Here is a 19,436-nt window from a genome sequence, read left to right as displayed (position 1 = left end):
CCTAAATAAAGAAATGTAATTTTAAATATAAAAAAGGCAGAACTCTTTTTCTATAAATAAAATTGTATAGACACAGAGAGATACAAAATACAGGTAAAAACATTTTCTTTTGTCCTTGTTTACACTGTATGCATAATACAAACATAACTTGAAAGATAGAGAAATATCCTATTAAAGGAAAAAAAGAGCAGTAGTTTCTAAATGCTTAGGAGGAGGAGAAAAATGCCTCAAAGCAGTAGATGTTTATAAGTCTGAAATACAAATACATAAAAGAATCTTTCTCTTATAACTAGCAACTTTAGTCCCAAGGAACAGACTGTTCTTTTAAGAAATGGGTCTTCTTGAGTTATAAACTTTAACACCGTTTTGCATCGAAGATCGAGAATATTTAGTGAGTAATGCACCTATGGTTTGCTTCTCGCCACACAAGTCTCTGTGGGAACAATACAAAATTAAATAGCATGAATATTTTAGGGCACATAACAGTCACAGTACTAATTTTTATCTCTTTCCCCTAAATCCATCCTTCCAAGCTTAAGGGTGTATGTATATGGGAGAGAGAGAAAATAGGGAGCGGTTACTAAGCCTTAATTGAAGTAGGCACATTATATGTACTAACTCATTTAACCTTCACAATAATAGTAGGAGTGATGTATTATTTAATCCTATATTAGATATGAAAAAACTGAGGCTCATGTAGTAAAGGATAGAGCCAAATTTTGCAGCCATATCTGTGTGACTTCAAATTCCATGTTTTTCCCATTATATCACACAGCCTCCCAATTAGAAATACAAGCAATGTGATACAGAGGGGTCTAGACTCCACTAGAACCTGCATACTAGACTACCTGTGTGAGCTTGTCTAGGTTACCTACCCCTGAATGTTAGCCTCCTCTTCTATAAGCCAGAAGAGAAGACTGTGACTGGAACATAATGAGAGGAGGGAAGAATAGAAGGACATAAGCTGGTGAAGAGGCAAGGGCAAGATCATGTAGGTGCTTGAAGAACATGGAAAGGAGTTGTGATTTAATTCTAAGTATAATGGGAAGCCACGAGGAGGGTTTCAATCTTGGAAAAGCATAATGTGATCTAAGTTTTAAATAATGGAGGCAATGAGTTGATGATTATGGAAGCTGGGTGGTGAGTACATGGAGGGTTCATTATATTATGTTGTCACTTTTGAATGTTTAAAATTTTCCAAAATAAAAAGTTTAAAAATGGGGGTGAGGGGAAGGGGGCAAAAATAGAAGTAGAGAGACTACTTCAGAGGCAGGTACAAGAGCATCCATCAGGATTTGCTCATAGTTTGAACCAGGGGGTAACAGAAGGAAAAGACAAGGATGATTCCTCGACTTTTTGCTTGAGTAACTGGATTAATGGTAGTGCTATTAACTGAGATGAGGAAAATGGGATTCGGACAGGAAGAATCAACAGTTCCGTTATGAGCATGTCAGTTTTGAAATTCCTATTAGATATCCAAGTGGAAATGTTAATTATGCAGCTAGATATTTAAGAATCTGAAGCTCAGGGAAAAGGTCAATATGAAGATAAAAGTAGGCAGTCACTAAATTTAAATCCAGGCCTAATGAGGGGACCAAGGAAAAAAATATAAACAGAAGAGAAGATGGTCAAGAATAGGGTCCTAGGGGCCAGCCCCATGGCCAAGTGGTTAAGTTCATGCTCTCTGCTTTGGTGGCCCAGGGTTTCGCCAGTTTGGATCCTGGGTACAGACATGGCACCACTCGTGAAGCCATGCTGAGACGCTGTCCCACATAGCACAGCCAGAAGGACCTACAACTAGAATATACAACTATGTACTGGGGTGCTTTGGGGAGAAGAAGAAAGAAAGAAAAAAAAAAGATTGGCAACAGATGTTAGCTCAGGTGCCAATCTTTAAAAACAAAGAAGAATAGAGTCTTAGAGCACTCAGACATTTAAAGACTGGGAAGAAGAAGGAGACATCAGCAAGAAAGACAGAAAAGGAGCTGCCTCAGGGAGAGGGGAGGAAACCGGTGTGTTTCAAGTAGGAAGTGGTCCACTGCGTCAAACAGTGCTAAGAGGCCAAGTAAGCAAGGACAGACTACTGACCACTGATTGTAGGAAGATGGATATCCTTAGATTAAGGAGATGTCATTGGGTTAGGAAAGAATGGGAGACAAAGAAGCAGAAAGTGAGTACATAAACTTTTAGAAGGAATTTTCTTGTGAAGGAGAGCAGAAGACATGGGGTCCAGTAAGTTGTTGTTTTTTAAGATGAGCAATACTACAGAATAGCATGTGTTCATGGGAATAATCCAGTAGACAGGTAGATGTTGATAATAGGGGGAAAGGGATAACTGGAGGAGACAATTCTTTAACAAGATTAGAGGGGATGGACGTAGCACAGAAGGAGGATTGGCCTTAGAAGCAGGGACAGTTTATGCATTATACAGGAGGGACTGCAAAGGAAGTGTGTGCAGACACAAGGAGGCTGGCAGATAGGGCACTGGGAAAGAAGTTATTCTTGTCTTTTCTTGTCTGCTTCTATTTTCTCAAAAAACAAGGTCACAAGCTGAGGGTGAAGAGGAAACAGGAGGTAATGATGGTATAAAAGGGAAAAAGAAGATGTAAAGTGAGATCCAAGGGTAGAAGAGATTGATGAGGAAACAATGCCTTGCAAGGGACCCTGCTAAGTTAAGTTCTTCAGTTCTTAAACTTAAGACGACTTACATTCTTAAGTGAGACTGGCAAGCCCCAATGTGTATTTTTCTCCAGAAAATTTCAGCTGCCCAGGTGTTGGCATAGAGTAAGCATAAAGTTGAGTTTAATCTTTGTAGATTTTTGCCAGAGGGTATGACAAGAGGGAGAGAGGGCCAAGGGAGGAAAGCACGCACAGCAGAAGTTATAAAGACTGACCAGGGAATCCAATCTGGCTAAGAGAAGAGAGGACTTGAGAGGCGAGACCCAGTGAAGAGGCGGCAGTGTCTGTGGATTTGAGGTCCTGTAAATAGTAACTTCAGAGCTAATTTGTTCTTCTGCCACTTGGCATTTACCAAAATGTTAAAATAAGGCAGCAGGAAAGACAGAAAGTGGCAATCAGAGAGGGGTGCTTGCCTTGGAGTCATAGTGGAGTATATAGTCAGACTGTCCTTCTCAGAGCTGCAGGTTGCAGGGAGGGGAGCAGAGAAGTGGTTTTAGAAGCAATAGTAAGGAAGAAAGATAATGCACACCCCACCTCCAGGATCAGTAGCCATGGAGAATGATAGAGAAGACAACCACCACTTGAAAAAGTTTCAAAGGAAGCAGTATCCTCAGGGAATACTCCAAAAAAATGGTGTTGTAAGAATTAATAAATAAAAAGTAAATAAATAAATAATATATATAATATATAACAAGTAAATTAAAAAAGACACTTCATAAAAAGAATAACCCTCAAAATCCCTTTGGAATAAATTACTCACTGAATATATGGAGCAATATCTTCTTCTGTCCACTTCTCTCTTAGAGAGAATAGACTATTAAAACGCTCCTGATTGTCCTCAGGTAAATCATCTACTTTTAGCAAAAATATGATTTCTGGTCTTGAGTGTCTGTCCACCAAGGCTAAACCCTATAAGAGATGAGAAGAGAAAGGGCAGTTAAAGTCATGGTCTAATGTTTAAATATGACTAGTTCTTTTCTTCCTCTTTTTTTTCTCTCCAAAGCCCTAGTACATAGTTGTATACCCTAGTTGCTGCCACAGCATGGCTTGATGAGCAGTATGTAGGTCCGCACCCAGGATCCAAACCAGCGAACCCTGTGCCACGGAAGCAGAGTACACGAACTTAACCATTACTCAGCCATGGAGCCGGCCCCTGACTCATTCTTTTACTTTTAGGCTTAGCTAAGCCCAAGGCATTTAAAATGTCAGCTACATGAAACTTACACAAACCACCCAGAGACTTACAAAAGCTTTTTTCATAAAAAGACCTCCTTTAAGCAGTGACTTCTTTTCCCTTCTATAATGTGGCTTTTACCACCATCAGTTTATCAAGACCGCTCTAGTTATAAAGGTCACTGATGACCTGTCATTGCCAAATCCAGTGGGCCCTTTTCTTAGATTCATCTTGCTAGCCCTATTTTCTTTGTTAATGTTGATTACGCCTTCCTCTTTGAATCTCTCTCTCTCAAATCGCTATCTCATCATTTTCCTAACTGATGTTGCAGTTCCCTGGGCCTCTAACCTAATCCTTCTACTTGTTTCACCATCACTGTCCAGATAACCCCATCTAAACTTGTGACTTCAACTACCTCTTACTTGCTGATGATTGTAATAGTTGTATCCACAACTCAAACCTGCTTCCAAGCACCAGACCTCTATGTCCAAACCTATATATGAACTCACATTGTGTTTGTCACCCAAACCTGTTCCAGTCCCACTATCCTAGGAAACCAGGAAACCTAGGCATCATTCTAGATTCCCTTACTCAAACCCCACACCTACGTGGTCACTAAATTCTATAGACTCTAAGGCCTCAAGATTTCTCTATCAGGGGCCGACCTGGTGGCATAGTGGTTAAGTTCACGTGCTCACTTCAGCAGCCCAGCGTTCACTGGTTCAGATCCTGGGCGCAGACCTACACACCACTCATTAAGTCTTGCAGTGGCCGTGTCCCACATAGAAGAACTAGAATCACCTACAACTGGGATACACAACAACGTACTGGGGCTTTTGGGAGAAAAAAAAAAGAGGAAGATTGGTAACAGATGTTAGCTCAGGGCTCATCTTCCTCACCAAAAAATAATAATAATAATAAATGAGCAATCGCTTAGGAAAAAAAAAGATTTCTCTATCAATTTCCCAATACGGATTTCTTTGGTCAGTACTCTTTTAGTTAGGCGTATTCAAGTGCTGAGAACCTGGACAGTTCTTCTTTTTCATAATCCAATCAACCTTCCATCTATCCCTCCTCATTACTGTCATAGTGTTCTTTCCAAAGGCAAAACTCATCAGGTAGCTCTTCGAACTGATGTCACTAAATGGCTCCAAAGAGCTTTCTAGAAAGAGCTGAAATTCCTTCACACAGTCCATGGCGTCCCTCACAAACTCATCATCACCTTTCACTCCAGTCATGCACCCCTACTAACAATGCCCCAACTTTTATACCTCCACAACCTGGAACATGCTTTCCTGGATTCTTGTCTCTGCCCTTCCATCTAGAGAGTAAATACTTCATCTTTTCAAACTTGGCAGCGAAAATATCCATTCCTTCAGAAAATCACCCCTGATTCACCCGTCAGATGGATAAGTCCCTTTCCTTTGTTCCCATAATATCTCTGCATGCCCTTCCCATGGCACAGATCACTCTATATTGTCAGAACAAATTTATACAGTAATGTGTAGCCCCCATTGCCAGCCCCCAGGCTGAGGACATTGATGGCACCTTGTGTGATGTTTTCTCCTCAGCATCTAGCATAGTGCCCAGACATAAAAGGAACTCTGTAAATATTCAGCAAATATTCAGCAAATCCTTTCATTTAATACTTATTTAGCATATACTACATGCCAGGCAGCATGCTATATATTGGCAAACAACAGTAAACAAAACTCTATCAAAGCAGAGAGTGGGGAACCACACAATTAAACGTTTTTCCAAAGCTAAGTGATAAGTGCCAGGAAGGAAAAATACAGGGTGCTATGGAAGAGAAAAACAGGAGGGCTTTTTTTAGAGTGAAGGCCTCCTTGATGAAGTGACTCAAAGATGAGGAGGTATCCAGGTGAAATTAAAGATCATTCTAGAACAAAAAGGCTTTTGTGAAGGTTCTAAGGTAGGAGAGCACTTGATGATCTTGAAAATCTGAAAGAAGGCTGGTATGCAGTGAGCAGAAGAGGAAACAGCAAGAAATGAAGCCACAGGGAAGATCATGAAGATCTTTGGAGGCCAAGATACGAATTCTGGATTTTATATCTTAAATGCAATGGGCAACCATTAAAGTGATTTAAGCGAGACATTCTTCTAATCTGACTGGCATTTTTAAAAGATCCTTCCAGGAACACCACAGAGAATGGATTGGAGGCAGGCAAAATTAAAAGTTCAGAAGGTCTGCTTAGAGATGCCATTGCCGTTCAGAGCCAGGAAATCACGACAGTTCAGACGAGGGTGGTGGTGGTGGAAATGGACAGAAATGGAATGAAATGAGATATCCTGAGTAGGAACCAGGATTAACTGTCAATGAGCCTGAGGGCTCTTACTGAGGTGATGGAAATGTTCTAAAACTGGATTGTGGTGATGGCTGCATGATTCAGTAAATTTAGTAAAGCTTCTTTTTAAAAGGGTAAATTTTATGATATGTAAATTATACTTCAATAAAGTGTTGGGGTCTTTTTAAAAAGACATTGTGATGGAGTGAATGTATAGTGCACTCCTAATGGGTGTCTAGGAAAATAAATTGATTCCAAATTCAAGTCTAATACAAATTTCACTTCACCTAGTAATTAACGATAACCTGTTGAGTTATGGTAGTAGTCACTACTGCTGTTACCTTAAGCTGATCAAGACTGGTTATCATTCCCTCAGGAACACTCTGTTGCCACACTTCTTGAAACTCAGCGAGATTGAATTTCACTGCATTCTGAAGCAGCATTTGCGCTGTTGCTCTGCATATTTTATCAGCACTCAATTCAAAATAAACTTCACCTACGGAAAAGGTATCATCAGATAGTTTCATATTGTCTTCTTACAATTAAATACAATGCTAATGTTTCCTTTTCCTCAATGCAATTTCTCAGAAGGAATTATATACAACTTACCTCCGACAACCCATGGAGTTATTTTTAACATGAACATACTTCTGAAAGGCATACCAATTTTTAACATACAAGAGTTAAAATACCCATTAGAATACTTTCGAAACCTTACCTTCCTCTATATATTTCTTTCCATAACATTCAAGACAGTGTTCAATCATTTCCCTGAAAAATATAAAACCCTCATTTGAAAAGTTACCATTTTTATACATATTTTAAACATCTTTTCTAACTAAAAACTAAGATATAAATTTGAAATTTGAGATACTAAGTGGGGCGGGCCTGGTGGCGCAGCGGTTAAGTTTGCACATTCCACTTCAGTGGCCTGGGGTTCACCAGTTCAGATCCTGGGTGTGGACATGGCACCACTTGGCAAGCCATGCTGTGGTAGGCATCCCACATAGAAAGTAGAGGAAGATGGGCACAGATGTTAGCTCAGGGCCAGTCTTCCTCAGCAAAAAGAGGAGGATTGGCAGCAGTTAGCTCAGGGCTAACCTTCCTCAAAAAAATAAATAAATAAAAGTAAATTAAATAAATAAATAAATAAATATTAGCTATTTAAAAAAAAAAGAAATACTACGTGATTTTGGTTGCCAAGTAAAACTTTACATTAGGAACCAACTAAAATATACTGGGAAGCTAATCTGAGCCAGGCCCCATGCTAAACATTTTTACATGAATTATGTAAGCATGCATTTATTATTATAAAATAGCTTAAACATAATTATTTCTTTATATTTTTTTATAGCGGAAAAAAAAAGATGATGCTCATTTATTCACCCCAGTGACTAAAACTCCCAAGTCCTGATCAGATGTGTATTTTCTCAATTTCTATAGGATATCAAAATATAAATAGTCTATGCCCTGGGTTTAGTTCCACCCTGGAAAATAATATTCTTCCCCTTCAGGAAATCTGGAGGGACAGTGATTAAGATACTTACTCTGGTTCCAATGGTCCAAGTTCCTGAAGGCACGTATTCAAAGGAACTCTACTAAAAGACCAAGATTCAGAATCCACAAGCTGAGTTATATGATTCAGAAGTTTCATCTCATAATCAAATTCAAGAATCCTCCAATAACCTACAAATTCCAAAAGTTATATTTACCAAAGAAGATTTTAAGCAAACTAATTGGCTAACACTGATAAAGCAGCAGCATACTCTTGCCCACTGCAAAAAAGAGACACTAAAAGTCTTTGTTTTCTTTATAAACAATGCTGCTTTTTCTGCTTTTCTCCCAATCATTACAAATTGCGTCTTGTGGGAGATCAAGTGGGTTTTAGACAGGACTTTACATATGACTAACACTCTGACTGTTTTCAAGTGTTTGAATATTCAATTATTTCAGAATAATCTTATCAGTCTAAGTGGAAACATGGAAATCTGTAGCTGGTAGTCTCCACTGTGAGGAACTGCCATGATTATAACTCTCATCTCAAGCTATCTTGCAAAGGTGTTCTCATGCTCATAAACAAGTCTAGATCATTCAAGAGACAGTAGACTCAGAAGTACTATGTGGACCAGTGGCAAAATATAGGCCGGGCATCAAAATACCTTTCCCTATTCCCATGAAAGATTCTGAAATGCCATCTTATAATGGAAGGCACTACCACCACCCCTGGAGAAACAAATCAAGTACACATCCACCATTTCCAAGGCAGAATGTTGCTATCCTTATTCTGAAATAATAAAGGCAACATTAAATAATGGAACATGTGATTTAAAGCTAAGAAAGAAAGCTAGGAATAATCTATGCACCACCCGCCTACACATCAAAATTTTATCCATCCCCACACAATAAGTGAATAATGTAGAATAAATGAATAAAATCCATTGGTTTCTTTTTTAACCTTAACATTCATAGTACCCATATACCATACTTATTAGCAATAGGCATCCATAATTAAAAACTTTATTTCCAAGCCGGCCCCATGGCCAAGTGGTTAAGTTCACGCTCTCCCCTTTGGCAGCCCAGGGTTTCGCTGTTTCGGATCCTGGGCGTGGACATGGCACCACTCATCAAGCCATGCTGAGGCGGCATCCCACATGCTACAACTACAAGGACCCACAACTAAAAATATACAACTGTGTACCAGGGGGCTTTGGAGAGAAATAGGAAAAATAAAATCTTTAAAAAAAAATTTTATTTCCTATGCTTAGGACCAAATGTCTCAAGGAACAAGAAAGAACTAAGTGCTTCTAGTTAGTTCTAAAGTCATGTACAGTTGCTTTACTCTGCAGAATTTGCCACATTTGAGAGTTAAGGTCTCACAAAAGCTAATCTTGCTTGGAAGATTGTGAGCAGTTGAACAGTACATCTACCAACCCATGCCAATTTCCTTCTTCCTATCACACAGTTGAAGAATTAAGCTGCTTCTCTGGGCAAGCTTAAGAGGGCTGGAAAATGCACGAAAACATCTACTCAAGTAGTACTGCAGGCCTAGATGCTGAAAAAAAAGCTCCAGTTCCAGAAGTTAGTCAAAACGCTGAAGAAGATACTACTGGGCTTCTCCGTCAACCCCTGAGACCAACACACACTACTATATCTTTTACACAGATTTATTATATAAACTACTTAACACATATTCAAGAATATGTTGAGTTATCACAAGAAGAAACACAGTCCCATCTTCCAAGCAATTTGCAAATACAATGAGGTTATTAAATTAATTCTGAATCAGGAGTTCAAGTACCTGGGTTCTATGCCTTAGCCTACCACTAACTCAACACATAGCCCTGGACAAGTCAGTTTCCCTTCCTCATCTATTAAAAACAACATTGAGATTAGGCTACTTGATATCTAAGACCTTTCTAGATCTAACATGGTTCTTCTATTACCACTTAATCCAAAGAAAAAGAACTGTAAGGAGTGGTTAAAGTCACTGGGTGCAGACTGACCTCCTCAGCAAAGATGATCACATGTAATCTCTATCCCACACCCCAAAGTACAAACATTATCATCTTTGAGCCCAAAAGAAGATTAAATATACAATATGCAAAGGGTGAAGATGTCCAAAAACTTCCCTCTCTCATATTACACCCATTTCCATCATTATTAATAATAATAGTAAATAATGCTACCTCCAATCTCACAGGCATTTAGAACTTGTAATCGGGCCATTATTTCTTCCTCACTTGCCTGAATTTGATTAAGCAAATCTTCAGTTGTATACTGAAACAAGAAAAAGAAAACATTTTAAGGGCTTTGAAGAATATTTTTTAGACTTATTGAATTTTTTTGGGTGTCTGTGAGGAAGATTCACCCTGAACTAACATCCGTTGCCAATCCTCCTCTTTTTTTTTTGCTTCAGAAAGATTAGCCCTGAGCTAACATCTGTGCCAATCTCCCGTTACTTTGTATATGGGATGCCTCCACAGCATGGCTGATGAGTGGAGTAGGTCCACACCTGGGATCCGAACCTGTGAACCCAGGCCTTGGAAGCAGAGCGTGCAGAACTTTAACCACTTGGCCATGGGGCTGGCCTCTGGACTTATTGAATTTTGGGGAATAAATACATAGAACAGATTAAGGCAATATTTATATACTAGCTCAGTTTCTTTTGTTAATGTGTAATGATTACTACACAAAATCAGTGAATATCTTAGAAGAAAATAAAACATATGGGTATATCTTTGTGATGTCAGATTTGGCAATGGTTTCTTAGAAATGGTACCAAAAACACAGAAGAAAAAATGATAAATTGGACTTTTTCAAAATGAAAAACTTTTGTGCTTCAAAACACCATCAACAAAAAGGACAAATATTGTATGATTCCTCTTACATGGGATATTTAAAGTAGTCAAATTCACAGAGACAGAAAGTAGAATAGTGGTTGCCAGAGGCTGAAAGGCAAAGGAGATTGAAGAATTAGTATCTAATGGGTACAGAGTTTCAGCTTGGAAAGATGATAAACTTCTGTAGATGGATGGTGGTGATGGTTGCAGAACAATGTGAATGTACTTAATGCCATAGAACTATACACATAAAAATGGTTAAAATGGTAAACTTTATGCTATGTACATTTACACAATTAAAAAGAAATCAAGGGGGCCAGCCCCGTGGCCAAGTAGTTAAGTTCATGTGCTCTGCTTTGGCAGCCCAGGGTTTCGCTGGTTGGGATCCTGGGCACAGACATGGCACCGCTCATCAAGCCATGCTGAGGCGGCATCCCACATGCCACAACTAGAAGGACCCACAACTAAAAATATACAACTACTACTGGGGGGCTTTGGGGAGAAGAAGGAAAAATAACAATTTTAAAAAAATTTTTAAAAATCAAGAAAGTGATGGGCCAGCCTGGTGGCACAGCAGTTAAGTTCACACACTGCACTTCGGCGGCCTGGAGTTCACTGGTTTGGATCCCAGGTGCAGACCTACACATGGCTTATCAAGCCACATGGTGGCAGTCGTCCCACATATAAAGTAGAGGAAGATGGGCACAGATGTTAGCTCAGGGCCAGTCTTCCTCAAAAAAAAAAAAAGGAGGATTGGAGGTGGATATTAGCTCAGGGTTAATCTTCCTCAAAAAAAAAAAATCAAGCAAGTGAAAAGACAATCCATAGAATGGGAGAAAAGTTTTTGCATATTATATATCTGAGAAGGGACTTGTATTTAGACTGTATAATGAACTCCCTTACAACTCAGTAATAAAAAGACAAATAACCCAATTAAAAATTGGGCAAAGTTCTTGAATACACATTCTCCAAAGATAGATAAATAGTCAACAAGCACAAGAAAAGATGCTCAACATCATTAGTCATTAGGGAAATGCACATCAAAACCACAGTGCGACCACTTCAAACCAACTAGGATGGATATAAAAAAGATAATAAACAAGTGTTGTAAAGGATGTATAGAAATTAGAACCCTTATGCAATGGGAATGTAAAACGGCGTCATCACCTTGGAAAACAGTCTGGCAGTCCCTCAGAAGGTTATGTAGAGTCACCCCAGACCCATCAATTCCATACACAAGAGAAATGAAAACATTGGTGTACTAGAAACTTGTACATGAATGTTCACAGCACTGTTAGTCATAATAAGCAAAAAGCAGAAATTACCCACACGTCCATCAACTGATGAATGGATGAATAAAATGTGATACGTCCATAAAATGGGGTATTATTCAGCAATAAAAAGGAATAAACTGATATATGCTACCACATGCATGAACCTTGAAAACATCATGCTAAGCGAAAGAAGCCAGTCAGAAAAGGTCAGATATTATATGATTCTATTCACATGAAATGTCCAGAAGAGACAAATCAATAGACACAGAAAGTGGATTACTGGTTGCCTAGGGGTGAGGTGGGAAAGGGAAGAGGGAAAGGTAACAGTTGAAGGGTACAGGGTTTCTTTTGGGGGTGATGAAAATGTTCTAAACTTCATCATGGTAATGATTACACAACTCTGTGAATGTACTAAAAAGCGTTGGATTATACATTTTAAAATGAGTGAATTGTTTGGTATGTGAATTATATCAAAAAGCTGTTACAAAAAAAAACAAGGAAATCAGTCAGTCAATGGAGAAAAAGAGAACCTCTAATACAAGTATGGTCTTCAGAATACCAGTTGAGTGCTATCATTTTGAGCTACATTAAAAACTTCAAAAAGTTTTTTACTTCGTTTATAAATATTTTTCCATACTTCAGGAATTAGTCAATTCTGATATTAGAGTAAGAATACTTTCCATTTCCATAACACCTTTTCTCAAGAGCCCTTAATTATAATTTTTAACTAAATAAAAAGCAATTCAACGGGCCGGCCCCGTGGCCAAGTGGTTAAGTTCATGTACTCCACTTAAGTGGCCCAGGGTTTCGTTGGTTTCGATCCTGGCACGGACATGGCACCGCTCATCAGGCCATGCTGAGGTGGTGTCCCACATAGCACAACCAGAGGCATTCACAACTAGAATATACAACTATGTCCTGGGGGGTTTTGGGGAGAAGAAGGAAAAGAAAAAAGAAGAAGAAGATTGGTAACAGATGTTAGCTCAGGTGCCAATCATTAAAAAAAAAACAGTAATTTAACCTCTAAAAAACTATTATTTCATAGTCAGGAACATGAGAAGCTTTCAGCTGTACAATCATCACCAGGATAGCTAGGATTTGCTTTAAAATACTCCAGAAAAAGAAAAAAAAAAGGTAGGAGGAAGCAAGGGGATAGAGAAAAATGAGAATAACAGAATATTAATAAATGTTCAACTGAGTGATGAATATATAGGGATCTTTCTGTTTGGGTATATGTTTGAAATTTTCACAATATAAAGTTTTAAAAGGAAAAATGTCACCATTAAGTGCCTCTAATTATAGTTCTATTCTTAAAATTCCAAATAAAACAATGAAAATAACAGTCTTACTTTTGAGTGAGTTGAGTCCTTTTCTTTTTGAGTGTCAGGTCCTTCATAGGTATTTTCCATCAAAAGTTTCTTTAGCTTCTTTAATTTGGGTCTACATCTTCTTAATTCCCAATAATTATTAGAAAAACCAAAGATCTAGAAATTACAAATATATCATAACCTCTTAGGGGCCATTCTCAAAGAAAATTTCATACAAAATTTCAACCAACCCATCTGCCATCAACAAGAAGCAAGAAAAGGGAGCCAAGGTCTTCTGCTTTCTGTTGAGAAGGCACCCATCCAGCCATGTCAAGCAGATGGATGAGCATCTTCAGGAAACATCTTTTGAAACCCCGAGAAGACACTGTCAACATAGTGAGAACTGATAACTAAGCTCCATATCTCAAGTACATTCTGGAAACTAGAGTATTCCCAAAAAAGAATGACCAGGATAGTGACACTTCTGCAAGTCAGGTGGAAACAAGAGAAAATGAGTATTTTTAGGCCAAAATAACAGAAAATAAAGAAGAGACATTATCACAGTCTTCAAATAATGAAGGGATATTAAAGAGGGGGCAGCCTTGTGCTGTGTTACTCATGATGTCAAAACTAAGCAGAAGTTAAGGAAGAAAGACTTATATTCAGTGCAAGAACTTTCAACTATTTAGAACTGCAGCTAATTCCTTATTGGACATGTGAAACAGGGAGAGGCCTACCCCTCAAAGACATCCGGTTGATAGTGGCTAAATGATGGCTAAATATCTGTTATCCCTCTCTGTATCTTCAGGACTTGTCCAGTGTCTAGCTCTTAGAGCTGTCCAATAAGTGTTTCACATGAAAGAAGGAAAAAAACGCTGAACTGGATTATCCCTGAGGTGCCTTCCAACTCTAAAATGGAAGGGCAGGGGATGCTTCTAAACTCAAACTAGCATAAGTCCTGATTGACAAGACAAGGCCCAGAGCCTGATGGAGATGCTTCTGAATCTAAGATCTTCAAATGAGGAGCTTAAGGACCAAACCAGAAAGAGTGACTTCCATAATTCACAAATTGGCAGCCTGCTGGCTGTATCCAACACACAGATGTTGGGGTAAGCTTTTGTGTTGGAAGAAAGTGGGGTTTAGTACAGAGTTTAAACTATGTGCCAACATTGAAAAATTAGGAGATTGTGCCACCAAAATCTAAATTTCAGGCTTTACTTGGAAAAAAGAAATCAGAAGATCTAGCAATGCGAGGCCTGCTCTCCCACAAGGCCAAGTAGTGGCCACCCACCTACTTGTAGCCTGTGCTCTCCAATTTGCCATAGACCCCACCATTCCCTATTACTCCTGAGACTGGGCATCCACCACCATTTTTCAATGCCAGCCTGCTTTGCTCATGTGCATTCCTTACCTAGCCCTTTTAGGCATGTGACATGCAATCACAGATTAAAACTTTGTTTAGTAGATCTTTATTAAGTTTTATTCAGTCTCAGTACACAGAATTCCCATCACGAGAGCTCACAGGTACTCACAGATGTTGCTTTACTCTCACAAAAACAGCTAGGTGACGAAAAAATAATATCTTTTACTAAAAGATCAACTGCCAATATTTCTAATTAATTACAATGAAAGACATAACCCTACAAAAGCCAAAATACAATATCTACTGGAAGTTCTGTTCTAGCAACATCATATGAATCACTGAAATTTCCCAGTATTTTCCCTTATTTCTATTTAAGTTCTATCATTAAGGAAGTAGTTGGCCTAAAGTCATTCTACAGAATTAATGGCTGTGCTTTGATTGTTGTACATGTAACAATCTGGCCAGGATGGAGAGTTTTGTTTGGTATTTGTCATCAGTAGTCTCCAAAATAATTAAGAGTTTGTTATACATAGCTATAGATAGTAATGAACGAAACCAACTGAAAGCTGAGAAATATATTTCCCTCAAAAACTCAAATTTCCTCATTTCTCTGCCTCAATAAACATCACATAATGCACTAGCCACGGTTTGAGGGAGTCTCCTTGCAAAACATATCCACAGCAAAACTTACTAAAAATAAACAAAATTTTTAGAACGAATCACCTAATCACAAATTTCTATGTTGCAGAAAATGATCAAGTTGTCTGGGACTTAAAATAGGGGAAATAAAGACAACTTCACAAGACTCCAAACCAAAAAAAATAAATAATGCTGAGAAATTTCAAATTTCATTTGAGAACTTCTCAGATTCCCTGTGATAACACATTTCATACCTAAAGTTTTTAATTAAAAGCAAGATTAGCACATGTTGTCATTCTCATATAAATCAGGAGACAGAAAACAGTACCTCAGTGTGAATAATGTCACAGTGTGTTTCTTCCATCTTCAGCTGGTCTGGAGTTTTACAACCAGGGATAAAAAGCAACATATTGGAAGTGTCTGCTATTTTCAGGTCATATGTTTTGTCTTGACTGCACAGCACAGCCTGCTCATCTTTATCACCACGAATCACAAGACTGCAGGAAAATGAGGAAAGAAAATACATGGTTTACTGAGACACCAACGATATATATCTTCATTATAAACCGTTCCAAAATCCTCTAGGCTTGCACAGTTTAAAATTAAGTCCTGAGGCTGTGTCTGGCCCCTGCTGTCACAGCCCTGGCACAATGATGGGCTCCACAGAGCAAGGACTGGACCAGTTGAGAGTCAGAGGGGCACCAGGTGGCCTCACTAAGGAAAAATAACTCAACATGAGCAAGAAAGATCCAAAGAGGCCAACAGGCCAAATGTCACCACATGGCATCTTCATGCAAACCGCCGGGAACAGCACAAGACAAAGCAGCCAGAAGCTTCTGTCAAGATGTCACAATTTTCTAAACCATGCTAAAGTAGTACTTATCAAATTTAGGCATAGCACCTTAAGGAATCTTGTTAAAAAGCAGAACAAGGGGCCAGCCCCGAGGCCAAGTGGTTAAGTTCACAAGCTCCGCTTCAGTGGCCCAGGGTTTCGCTGGTTTGGATCCTGGGCACAGATCGATCATAGCATGGATGGGATCATAGTGCCACTCATCAGGACATGCTGAGGCGGTGTCCCACATAGCACAACCAGAAGGACCTGCAACTAGAATATACAACTATGTACTGGGGAGCTTTGGGGAGAAGAAGGAAAAGAAAAAGCAGATCAAGATTCAGCAGGTCTGGGATGGGACCTAGAATTCTGCATTTCTAACAAGCTCCCAGAAGATGACCAAGCTACTGACCCTGGTACCCACCCAAGAGTGGTTCTTCTTGGTTCATTCTGAGTACCCCCAAATATCAAAAGAGCACATCCTGGCCTAACCATCAGCTATGTTGCAAAGAAAGTGGGACCTTGTAGAAAGTCTGCAATGCTGAATGAAAAAAGATATGTTTACAACCTAGACTAAGCGAAGACTCTGACAAAGGGAGTTTATCACAGGTGAAAAAAATCAAGAAGGATGAAAGTGAGGAGGATGAGGAGGAAGAAGACAAAAGACAAAGATGATGGAGATGACAACAAAGGAGTTGGTCCTAGTGGTTTTCCTGGCCTATAAAGCCTTTAACTCTCCTGTACACAATTCACTTCTTTTAAATAAATAATAAAAAACCTGAAATAGAAGGCTGTGCAAACATTTTTTTAAAACTAAGACTTCGTTTAACTGAAAAGAATAAAAGAGGTTTTTTACTTTCCTGGTGCTAACAACAATTAATAGTCCAAAGTACCTACTTTTTAACAATTATTTCTAAATTGCACTATCCCTGCTTTGAAATACTTGGTTTAGAACAACTACCCCTCCCCCTGCAAAAAAATCTTAAAACACACTTTTCCACAGTTTAAAACACACGGCCGCCCCGTGGCCGAGTGGTTAAGTTCGTGCGCTCTGCTTCGGAGGCCTGGGGTTTCGCCAATTCAAATCCTGGGCGAGGACATGGGACCACTCATCAGGCCATGCTGAGGTGGCACCCCACATGCCACAACTAGAAGGACCCACAACTAAAAAAAAAAAAAAAAAAAAACACAACTATGTACCTGGGGGCTTTGGGAGAAAAAGGAAAAAAATAAAATCTTAAAAAAAAAACAAAACACACGTTTCCAGGTCCTTCTGGTTTTTGCCGGCTAAATTAACTATAGCTGGACAAAAAGAAGGTCTCCACACCTGAAGTCCTTTCTCAAATCCCTGCCTGCTCAGCTGGGATGAAAACCGCTGTGTGTCAGCTCCCATAAAGATACTCTGTGGCGAGCATCTGAAAACTGGCCAGTTAACTGTAATACTGTTGATGAGTAAAATATGAGAACTGAAAGACAGCCTAAAGGGTTCAATTAAAGGAAGCTACAAGAGAACAAACTACCTAATAAAACACAGATGTTGGAGGAACAACAGGACAGAAGACAATCAAACCAAAGCGCCTAACTCCTAATCGCCAGGCGTTGGGACTGCACGAGGTTCAGAGAGAGAATGATTCTCTAGACTTCTCCTTTGACTATGTTTTCTAACTCGTGGTCTTGCAGCAAATGTGAGGCTGACCTAGAGTTAGAAACAGCTTCAGATCCCCACTGAGAGACCCCAAGCAAGTCTGATTTTTGAGGGTCTCCCACAATGACCATGTCTGTAAAACGGCTTTAAACTTATTCCCTTACAGTACTACCTATTTTCTGAGTAAAATAAATAGATGTAGAAGGCAAGAAGAACTCTGTAAACATTAGATATTACCATTGGATTGTAAGGTAGAATGGCAAAGTGACCTGTGCAGTCCCTGGCATCTTCAAAACTTCACTGAGGTTATATATCTTAACTTGTTTCCGCTAACACAGGCCTCCAAGATCAGCTGGACCAGTGCTATTTATCACCTCAGTCCAGCTAACCGGAAGGCCTAGCAGTGATGTGGAATTCTCAGGAAAAGGCAGCGTGCTGGGATCAGGCCACCAGCCAGCTGTGACCCCCTCCCCGTCAAATCACTGCACCTCTCTGGCCCAGTTTCCTGATCCTGCGTTTCTCCGCGGAGCAAATCAGAAGATAGCTGGCACCAGGCTGGAGGCGCAGCCGACCTGGGCCCCGGCGCACCTGTGTCCTGCCTCCAGCTGCTGGCACAGCGCGGGTTCCAGCTCCAGCAGGCAGAAGTCACCGCCGCCGGCGCCGCTGGCCCGGGGGCCGAAGCCCAGGCAGTGCACCGCAGGCAGCAGCTCGGCCGCGTTCAGCTTGGCGATCTGCAGCGTCGCGTCCACCTCCTCTCGGGTCCTCTTCATCGCTGCAAGGGGTTGAAGACCGTAGGTTTAGTGCGCGCGAACCAAGCTCCCGGAGCGGCCGGGACCCTGTGAAACGTACACGAAATAGAATAGAGGCTGTTTCAAAAGCGCGCCAAGCTGGCAGGAGGCGGGTTTCCGGGGCGGAGCGCGCCGCGGGCGCGTCCGGGGGAAGGTTCAAAAGGTTCGCGGGGTTCGAGCCCCGCAGCGGTCTGGTCACCCTAGGCTGAGCTGCGGCTCCTGGAAAGAAATCTGGCTTCCCCGGGGCCGTCTCTTCCCCGGAGCAGAGCTGCGGCCTAGTGGGGCGCCACTCGGAACCCTCACCCACCCCTTCCGCTGATCGCTCCGCCTACCTACCCCCTCCACGTTTCCAGACAATGCCCCCATTTCCTCGCAATCAAGAGTCTCGTCTTCTGCCAGTGGTGGGCTCAGTGATAAGCACTTTGCATACGTGAACCCTTCACTACAGCACTGTAAGGTGGGCCCCTGTTCATCTCCTTTTGCAAATGAGGACTCAAGCTCCATCCCATGGTCGCACAGCCAAGAGGTGGCAAAAGTCTGATTCCAGCCTGGCCTACAGCTCTAAAATCATCCTGCCGGGTTTTCACGCTGTGTCGGTCCTGCTTTATCAGACTCCACACTCCCAAGTGTTCTTCACACACACTACAGTCGAACCTACGGGTGCCCCTGTACTTCTCATGTTTGTGTGGATCTATTTCTTTTTTCAATTTCATCCATCGTTTAAAAATTAGGAGAGTTTCCACTAACCTTTTGATTTATCTTCGTTTTAAAGAAATCAGGATATCTAGCAACATGAAAGTCATATTTCTACATAGCAACGGTGAGCTGGAGCAATGGCTTCACGGTTCTCTCCAGACCTGTGCCAGGCTCTCTCAATCTGGAAACTCATATCCTTCATTTCTGAGAAATTTTCTTACATGATTTCCTTGATATCCCCTCCTCATACCCCCAGGTTTTCTGTTCTGTATTTCTGAAACTTATTAGTTGGGCTTTGTTATATAAACATGAACGTTTCAATGTCAAATATTCGGTTTTAGAAAGATCTTTCAGGTTGCAGTTCGAAGTATAGTTCAGAAAAAAAATGAGGCT

At 40.3% G+C, this 19,436-nt stretch overlaps 1 protein-coding gene across 1 annotated transcript; it reads right to left on the bottom strand.

Moving 5' to 3' along the window:
• Nucleotides 1–77: 77 nt before the first annotated feature.
• Nucleotides 78–18,465, bottom strand: DSCC1 (DNA replication and sister chromatid cohesion 1). The gene is made up of 10 exons (XM_046642400.1): nucleotides 18,409–18,465; nucleotides 18,148–18,331; nucleotides 15,411–15,579; nucleotides 13,123–13,257; nucleotides 9,846–9,936; nucleotides 7,707–7,845; nucleotides 6,878–6,930; nucleotides 6,501–6,655; nucleotides 3,440–3,588; nucleotides 78–433 (listed from the first exon to the last, which is right to left on the bottom strand). The coding sequence occupies exons 2-10, from the start codon at nucleotides 18,327–18,329 to the stop codon at nucleotides 325–327; spliced, it is 1,182 nt and encodes a 393-aa protein (XP_046498356.1). The 5' UTR covers nucleotides 18,330–18,331; nucleotides 18,409–18,465; the 3' UTR covers nucleotides 78–324.
• Nucleotides 18,466–19,436: the final 971 nt, after the last annotated feature.

This window comes from Equus quagga, chromosome 16, assembly GCF_021613505.1.
Source record: "Equus quagga isolate Etosha38 chromosome 16, UCLA_HA_Equagga_1.0, whole genome shotgun sequence".
NCBI classification, from domain to species: Eukaryota; Metazoa; Chordata; class Mammalia; order Perissodactyla; family Equidae; genus Equus; species Equus quagga.
This window is presented reverse-complemented; position numbering and strand designations above follow the sequence as displayed.

Excerpts from the sequence above, each read along its gene's own strand:
- DSCC1 (XM_046642400.1), bottom strand. The coding sequence starts at position 18,329 with ATGAAGAGGACCCGAGAGGAGGTGGACGCGACGCTGCAGATCGCCAAG. Across the intron at positions 13,258-15,410 it reads GTGACATTATTCACACTGAG|ATCTTTGGTTTTTCTAATAA; the intron begins GTACTGTTTTCT and ends TGTAATTTCTAG. Across the intron at positions 3,589-6,500 it reads CCAGTCTTGATCAGCTTAAG|GGTTTAGCCTTGGTGGACAG; the intron begins GTAACAGCAGTA and ends CATCTCTTATAG.